Raw genomic sequence first — 9,477 nt, 5'->3', positions numbered from 1 at the left:
CGCCCTGGCAGCCAGGTGCAACTGAGCATGGGGAACACCCTGTTCATGGACAAACACCTGAAGCCACTGAAAACATTTCTGAAGGACATCAAAAAACTGTACAAAGGAAAAGTTGTTTCTAGTAACTTCCAGAATTCCTCTGAAGCTAAAAAAGAGATCAATGAGCATATAAAGAACAAAACCCATGGGAATATAAACCAAATACTTAAAGACCTCGATCCAAACACTCTAATGGTAATCGTTAACTACATTTATTTCAAAGGTAAGTTACATATGTGTTACTTACTGCAGTACCTCAGTTTCACCCGCACTAAAACAAATACCCCAGGTTATTTCTGAATTGTTTTTAAAAGAAAGGCCAGTGTTAAGATTAGGCCATTACAACAAGGAATACTGAAAGTTCTCACCTCTTCCACATCTAAATTTTTCTAGCATACATTTAGGCTCCTAAGCATAAAAGTTCATTTTTTTGCAATCTTCAAGTTTTAGGGAATTACCAGAGCATGACAGATTTATGCATTTGTAAATTTTTCTGTCAGACTTTATCTACTTATTATTTAAAAAATTACAATGTTTTCACATGCTGTATGAAGTAGAAAAATAAATTCCAAAGATGCAGATTAACAAAAATTGCCAAACACTTTAATTTACTTAACGTCTATGCCTATTAAATGGGTAGGTACCTCTGGAGTTGGAGTCTAAATGTTCTACAGCTTGTCATCACATTATACATATCCCAAGAGGTACTTGCAAATACACTGCTTTGGCAATGATTAACTTCCTCTTAGATGTTATATCCATTTGTAGCAGCGTGCAGGACATACATGAAATTTACCACCCAGAACAGCATGTTTGGAAATAGATGAACTTCCAGCAAAACAGATTTTATTTCAAGTACTTTACTAAGTTTGGATACCCTAGTCTCAGGTGCCCTAGTCTGAGGCATTTCTTTATGATACCGGAATATATTTTTTTTACTGGGGGGGCAGGGAGGAAAGCTCAAACTTGTAAAGTATTCAGAGTACTGTGGAGTTTACATTCCATTATTTATTTTTCAATTTTATTTTATTTCCATTCCGTATTAAGAAAACGAGAACATACTTACAGAATGGCAAGCTGTGATCCCTGTGTATTTGTTCAGTGAATGACCTGATCTAATACAAAATAAAATATCATAGAAAATTCAGTTGAATAAGCATCACGAGAAAACCATTTTGAAGATCGAAGCCCTTGAAGCCCTATTCTATTTACCGTAATGCAGTTATGATCAGGCCCAAAAGTTCGGGTTGTTCTTGCATGTGAGCTTTTCCTTAGTGCTGCAAGATGAAGAACATATGAAAAAGCATGGCAGGAGCTTAACATGTCTACCTTTTAAAAGGCAGACATCTGCTGTGGAACTTGCTTTACAAGCAATATTCTGAAACCAGAATGTAACTCATTGGATCCTGGTCAGCTTTCGTTTTCTTCAAATAAAATGTAAGGTAATATGATGAAGTTACTTCATTTAATTTATCTGACTTAGAAAGGTGTTGTACAAGTCCACATGAAATTTAACCTGGGATATTTAGTTGTTACTGAACACAGTACAGCAAAGATGACAGGGAACAAGATCTTTAATAAACTTGGAATACCTCTGATCTTCAAGTACGAGTATAAATCTTCAGATATGGGTTTATCTGTTGTACGTTAGTCTGGACTATATTAATATATCCTCCTTGAAATTAGCATTCGATTGCATTCTTTCTCTTTTGGTTTTAAGCCTACTGGGAAAATCCTTTCAATATTAAGAGGACTCACAAGGATTATTTCCATGTGAATGCGAAGACCTCAGTTGAAGTGAAGATGATGACTCGAGATGGATTTTATAAAACATACTCTGACAGGAAGCTGTCTTGCAAGGTGGTGCAGATGCCTTACAAGGGAGACGTTGCAGCATTGTTTGTCCTGCCCAATGAAGGAAAAATGAAACAGTTGGAAGATGCCCTGACAAAAGACACTGTGTCTAAATGGGAAAAATCACTTGAAAGGCGGTAAATATAGAATTCTGATTTGATGATTCAAGGTACTCAGAATCCAAAATCTGAATACTATGATCAGGTTTTACAGTTACTAGCCTTTGCTGTTGATTGGAGATTTAAGCAATGGAATAGGTATAAAGGGACAGACCAAATGATTTGATGATTTGATACTTTCAACAAAAATTAGAATCAGCATTGCCTTGTGATGAGGGAAGAGATCTGTGAGCTGGGAAATTTAATTTTTTCCCCCACACATTTTCCAGTTGATGTTAAATGTCTCCTTTTCCCTTGTCTCAAGCACAATGTGTTAAGAGTGGTAATACTGCAAAATAGCAATCAGATCCCTCAGAGGGAACGCGGTGTGAATTCCAAAAGAAAAACCTTCAAGGCTAAAAAGAGAATGCAAACTTAGTCCCAAAAATGCTGGCACCACTGCTGCTTGCTCTCCCATCAAGTGACTGTGTTGCAGAATCATACAAGAAAGCCCAACTGATGTCATTCTCCTTTCCCATCCTCCAGACCATTGTTTTCCCATCTTCTTTTTGTTGCCATCTTTTTCAGATGAAGAGACTAACATTTTAGCACAGAAGAACTACCAGTAAGTTGGGAGTCTTCAGTCCAAGGCATGCTTTGATTGCAGTAACTACCATAATTTTCTTTTTAATTAACAGGAGGATAGAAGTGTATATTCCAAAACTATCAATTTCAGGCACCTATGACTTAAAGAAGATCTTCATGAATCTGGGTGTAACTGAAGTGTTTTCTGACCAGGCTGATCTGTCTGGAATCACAGGAAAGCCTGATGTGAAGGTTTCAAAAGTAAGTTTGTCAGCAGAAACAATGGTCTGTGGATTCCTCAATACCCAGTTGTCTTGCCCTAAGCTAAGTTGTGAAATTTTACTTATTGCTTTGGCACGCTGATACTCTGAACTAGAACAGAGTTCTGTTCTAGTTTAGCTGACAAAGTAACTCCAAACTCTCTCAGACTTCTCCAAGACCTGGAGATAAGGCTACTGTCTTCTGTCTGACAGGCAAAGGTTGGGAGGGGTGTAGCATTTGTCCCAGAAACTAAACACAACCCAGTCTCTGCATGTGAAAGGAGTGCCCATGGATATCTCTGTTGGGGACGCCTTGCATCAGCATATCTAGCAGAAAAAGTGGTCTTTTTCTAACATATGCATTCTGTAATTTTAAAAGATTTTAAAACTTCTGCTGCCATTGAAGGCCCTGACGAGTGTTAATCATGTAAGATGGACCAGACTTGAGGAAAACATCCCATTTCCTGAAAATAATGTGAAGAGAAACAGATAAAGTGAAGAGAAAAACTAGCATTCTTACAGCCATTCTGAAAGCAGCAATTACAGTGTTCTAACATTTTGGGGCTAGTAAAACAAAAAGATTAAAAATGCCCAACAATAATTTAAAAAAAATTTGGTATCAAGGTTGAATTTCTACTGGCTAAACTGTAATGCGCGTGCTATTAGGGTTACATACAGAGCAGTTCTGGAGCCCAACTTCCTTTCCCTCTGAAATTGTCATTCCTTGTGAATTTGCTTGAATATTCTACTTTTAACTAATTCCACAAGGTGTGCAGTCCCTAAGGTCTGTGTTGGATACACTTGTGTTGAGGAACTCTCAATGTGAGAATACTTGCTTATTGAGACAACATTGCTAAAAAAACCACCACGGGCTATAGCGGCCTTCTTCCTGGTTCCTGGCCTACCAGCAATTTTTGTGAAAGGCAGTAGCTGAATTAACTTAGTGCTAATTTTAATCATTTCACACCCCATCCTCCACATAATTCTTGCTGTATTTCATTGTAGGCTGCTCACAAGGCCCTGCTGAAGATTCATGAAAATGGCACAGAGGCTGCAGCAGTCACTGGCACAGATTTTCTTCCTCATTCTGTTCCTCCTGTTGTTAAATTCAACCGTCCATTTTTGCTGTTAATTGTTGATCAATATACTCAGAGCATCCTCTTCATAGGAAAAATTGTAAACCCAACTGAAAAATGACTGATCAGTGGTTGGTCTTATTGATTTGAATTACATTCTTCATGCAATTATAGTTCAATGTGATTAAAATTATATCAAAACAGTTACTAACAATTTTCTTTTTCCAAAGAAATGAGGCAAGAATGTGGTCATTCTTAAAAACACTGTTCTTGCTTCCTCCTCCAGTAGAAAGTAACTACTGAGATACACCTATTCGTGAATTATGAAGAATTGTATAAATCAGCCTTTTAATGACCAGTGTATGCCATCTTCGAAAAACAAGGTAAGTATCCAGCTGAGAGAATCAGTTTAAAACATTTTAAGTAAGTAAAGATTGAACAAAGAGGCCACTCCTGACTTGTGGGTAGGAAGGAAAGAAAATGCTGAGGTTTGCTCCAGCTGCTGCCAGCTCTCACCAGGTCCTGGTGCTGGAGGGCTGACATGAAAATTTAAAATACAAATGCAGTCCACTCAGAGGTATCTTAGTTCTTCTTTTCCACATGGATGTCATTGTTGGAGAAAGGTCATGTTGTATTTCCATGAGAAAATGATTGCTCACCTCTCTGAGGATGTCTGTGCCAATGTGACATCGCTCTCCTAATGCAGCCTTGTGGATCCAAGGCAGTGTCAAAATCCAGAGTGAAGGCTTGGCACTTGTGAGGATCTGGAGCACCAAGAAAAGTGGTGCCACAGAAACACAGCCAGTCTGATGTGGTGTCAGCCTGACTCCTTCCCTGTTCCATCCTGTGGGATCAACAGCAGATGTTTAACAGTGATAAATGTATTTAACGTTGCTCAGGGGTACAGCAGCATAGCTGTAGGCTAAAAAAACCCAGACCCTTCTCAGTGTGTTGAACCTCATTCAATTTCTTTAAATATACTGGGTTAGGTGATCAGGAGTTTAATTTTTTAAATCAGAAGTTTGAGTCTATAGGGTCATGAGGTCAATTTGATAATAGAGCAATTAGTACCTGAGAAGGAGCTACCCTGTAGAGTCCAACCTCTCCAAGGCAACTGTTACCTGCCCACACCAGTCTGTGCAGTTAGAGCATTTGCCTTGGGTATAGGATATTCAGGAGTATTCATGTTCAGACCCCTCCTTTTCCTGAAGGCAGACAATCCCATACCTCCAATATCCTAAACTCCAGGCTGGTCAGGCTGACCCCTGCGAAAGGAGAGCTAGCATTGGACCTGGAGTGCTGGTAAGGATATTTGTCTGGAAGATGGAAATCCAGGTCTGCCCTTCCCTGGATGGAGAACGGGTTTGGCAGGTAAATCCGAATGAATTCTCTGCAAACTACGCTGTTGAGTGGGTGGTGGCTGAAAAAAATTATATCTTGTGACATTGGTAGGACTTCTAAGAAAAGGAAGGCATAGCTTCAAATCACACGTCGAGGGAGTCAGTCACTTTCAGACCAGGCCTAGGCACTTCATTTGAAGGTCAAGTCTTTTGCCATACTCTCCTTTACAACATTCACAGCTGATGGCATCCACCCATGTTGTATTGGCTTTGAGTCCCCCTTTAAGGTAACAAACTCTCCACAAGTATCCTATGTGGAAGCAGTGGCTAAAGCAGAGCTGGGGAATATTTTAGTTGGCTAGACACCCAAAAGGTGCTACTGGCATTGTTTTATAGATTTAATCTTACGTTTCATCAACAAATAGAAGTTCAGAAGGGATAGGGTATGAATACCTGGAAGTAGTAAAACAAACATTTAGATTAATTATATCCCCAGAGTTTACATCTATGCTAGTAAAAAAAGTGTTCCAAGGTCTGTTCTCTAGCCATGAGGTCAACTGGCTCATCACAGCTCATATCCACGTTGCTTAACTCTGACCCTGCAAGACATCTGGGCTGCTTATTGGAAATATCCCCTGGCTTGTGCTAACTCCAGAAACATGCTTAGCACTTGTTTGGAAGGATCACAGCTGGCATGATCGATACCTATGTCTGAAACTGTACTAAAAATGTAAGAACGTGAGTGACTGCAGGCTGATGGCCAGGCCTGTGCCCCAGTACTGCTAAATGTACTAGTACAAACAGAGCCAGAGTGACCGACTGAGAGGTGGGAAACTGTCCCTCTGTCATTCAGCCCTATAAGCTCCGCCTCTGCTGGCGATCTGCCTTTTTTGAATGACACTAAGTTCCAGGTCATGCTGATAGGCCTTCACCAGCTACTTCCCAAAAATGAGGGAACTGGAGACCCTTTGCCCTTCTGTGGAGTAAGATTAGGTGGTTCAGGAAACATCCTTCAATACTACTGCAAGTCACAAACCGTGAGACTCCCATGTACTTCCCATGGATGTATTCTGGTGGTTTCTTGTCATCAGTCCTGTGCATTTACTGTCACAGTAACTGTGCATGCTTAGTTTCAAAAGGCTGCTCCTCATTAAGGATTTGTGCCGGTCCTCAGATGATACAGCAATGCTTTGATGATGCAGATACCTGAAACACTTCACAGCTGAGCACATAGAAACTATCATGAAGCTTAAAATATGCAAGTTTATTTCTATTACATTGTAATATAAATGAACTTAACTACAGTCTAAAATGTGGTACAGCTTACTGTGGAGGCATAGCCACTGTCCATCATCCATGTCCCACCCCCCTCCTCAAGAATATTGAAACCAAGAGTTTTATTGTGAACCAGAAAGTCTGTCACTTGTTCAGGGACCTGACAGTTTTTTTGACAGTTGTGCAAGCTGCTTGCTAGGTGCTGCCCTGACTCTGCAAACTGGAATGAGCTGGCAGAAAAAGGCCATTGGAGAGTCTCCCTTGGCAGCTGGATCCCCACACTGAGAAAGGCTCAGCACCCAGGGCCAATGTCATGCCGCTCTGCTTCCAGCGACTGCGCAGAGGCAGGCAGTGATGGAGGTGATGAAGTACACAACTCTCCGCTCCTCAAATCTGACAGCGATGTTCAATAAAGCAGAACATGACTGCAGTAATACCACTGCCAAACTTGTGCTGAATCAGAGAGATGTAACCAGATCCCCTGTGATCAATTCATTCTCATAGACAGTGCCAGACCAAAGGGAAACTTGTATTTTTTGATTGCTAAAAATTTTTAGAAATGGTTTAACTGACAGATCAGAAAGACAAATGTTGCTATAAACTGATAAAGTAATAACTATAGAGCTTCTCAAAGGGCCAGATGGATGAATTTAGGAGTGGTTTCTGGCATGGTACCCAGATAGGAAATCTATTTACAATCAAGAAACCTTGAATTGGTTTTACTTTTTCTTTACCCATGACTGCATGCAATGCTCCTTTGCTGCACTTGAGCCTGTTGTCCCCTGCTGTCAACAGTCCAGTGGCCACAAGCAGAGTAAGAAAACTAAGTGCTGCAAGAGCAGCATCCCCATGAGGGCGATCCTTTTGGATCCTACCAATGGACAGTCCCCAGAAACATGGACTTTTCCTTCCAGTTTTATGGGCAAGTGACTGCCCAAGAACCTGGCAAGAGCGTTCTCTTCTCCCTGGTCAGCATCTCTGCTGCCTTTGCCCTGCTGACCCTGGGCTCCAGAGCCACCAGCCAGGCTCAGGTGCCGGAAGGGCTGGCCTTTAACCCCACTGACACTCGGGAGGACCCACACTTTCCTTTATTGTCATTTATTTTAATTCTGGGAGTTATACACACCATCTCTAAGTTCTTGTACCATTATACTTAACTAAGGTTTTTGGTCTGTAGTCTTAACTACTTGAGTTTGATGTAACAATTTTTTTTTTGAAAAAGAAATTCAAGCTGAGATTCAATTTGAGAGCAAAATTTTGGTCTTGCAGTCTATCTACTATTTCTTATATTTTCTCCTTTTTTATTCTAGTGTTTTTTTAAAAAAACTTATAACAACTAGTTTTGAAAAGCCTTGGCAGGTCTACAATTCCAATGTCTTCATCTGGGAACTTTATGGAAAATGTATCAGTAAAACCTGAGATGAGCTCTCAGTGAGAGATTGCCTATCTTGAACATTAAAATGCTGGCTGATTGACTCCAGTGGAATTCACATCAGGCCTTAAATGCTTGTATGCTCTTGGAAATGCATTTTCTTTCAGTGCTAGGACACTGCAGACAAAGCAGAAAACTTAAAATATTGTTTTCTGCAAACTGATGAAAGTGATCATCTGAGATGAAATGTCTGTTATGAGAAATGGAATCACACCCTGATAATAAAAGAACTTTATTTCCTTCTGAGATATAACACAGAAAAAAATAAGATTATTTGATAATGTTTATACAGCTTTCATCTAGCAAACTATGAGTTCATATGAAATTTTAGTTCAAAGATTCCTATTGCATTGGTGAAAAAAGCTGAAAACAAAGCAGAAAAGGTCTAGTTTCTATTCCCAGTTCTGTCACAGACTTTTTGCTTAGCCTTCAGCTTTTTTCTTTCTGTCAGTCATGCTGTTTTTTGAAATGGAGCCAGAAGAACTTTTCTTATCCAAGGAAAAAAGGATAAATATTTGTAAGAAATGGAGAGTTATTTATGTCAAGAGGTTTATTTATATGAACTTTTGCAGACAGACCTTGAGTGATACATCTTTATAAGGCAACAAGGAATGGCTGCATGAGGATTTATCATGCAAAGTGCACATTTGTCTTGCTCAATCCTTATCATCTTGCTGATGTTTTGTTTCCACAGCCAGAAATCCTTTGCCCTGGAAAACCCACAAATATAGCTTGCAAAGCTGGCATATAATAATCTGACAACCAAGCAGCAACAGGAGTAGGTTAATGATATGGGATGAAACTCCGCCTGTAAGGAGAAACCAAGACATATTGCATAACCAAGCAGAGTCACTGGCAGTGGAAAGAGAATTAAATTATTCCTTAATTCCTTCCATATAGACCATTATCAGGTCAATGGGAAAAGCACGTCTGCCAGTCCTTTATATGACTCCCCTGGCTCCTGGAGCAGGAGTCCCTCTGTCCCAGCCACTGCTCATCTAGAAGCATCCAGGAGCTCTGTACCCTCCTCTGTGAAATTCCCCTGGATGGATCTCCTTCCTGCAAAACTCTGCACAAACTTTCCAGTTTAGCCTCACATTTCACAGTGACATCTGTTCTGGGGACACAGCCAGTTGCACCAACAGGAATGTGCAGAGAAGTAGCAAACTGCTTTCCCCTCCCTGGGTTCTTGCAGGTGCTGCCACCTGGCAGGTATGCCGGTGATACCCATGTGTGGTGATTCACCCTCATTTTCCATTGCATTCAACAGGAGAGACTCGTGTTTTCCAAGAGTCTCTATTTCTGGCACCTATGACCTAAGGGGGATTTTAAAAGGACTAGGTGTGACTAACCATGCTGATCTATCTGGAATTGCTGAGAAGCTGATTGCTTTGAAGTTTGTGGACAAAAATTATCATTTGTGGGTCTGATGTAACTGCTGGTCTTAACTTTGCCTAGGAAGAGACTTGGGCCAGGGTCAGAGGAGCTGGTGCCTGGGAGTGGTGAACAGGGACAGCA

The 9,477-nt window shown here is 40.5% G+C and overlaps 1 protein-coding gene across 1 annotated transcript in view; it reads left to right on the top strand.

Moving 5' to 3' along the window:
- Nucleotides 1-4,033, top strand: part of LOC103923949 (alpha-1-antiproteinase-like) — a 23,235-nt gene extending 19,202 nt beyond the window's left edge. The window contains 4 exon segments of the mRNA XM_009332386.1: nucleotides 7-262; nucleotides 1,760-2,030; nucleotides 2,690-2,837; nucleotides 3,842-4,033. Coding sequence (XP_009330661.1) covers nucleotides 7-262; nucleotides 1,760-2,030; nucleotides 2,690-2,837; nucleotides 3,842-4,033 — 867 coding nt within the window.
- Nucleotides 4,034-9,477: the final 5,444 nt, after the last annotated feature.

The sequence above is a fragment of the Pygoscelis adeliae genome, unplaced genomic scaffold, assembly GCF_000699105.1.
Source record: "Pygoscelis adeliae isolate BGI_AS28 unplaced genomic scaffold, ASM69910v1 Scaffold429, whole genome shotgun sequence".
NCBI lineage: Eukaryota > Metazoa > Chordata > Aves > Sphenisciformes > Spheniscidae > Pygoscelis > Pygoscelis adeliae.
This window is presented reverse-complemented; position numbering and strand designations above follow the sequence as displayed.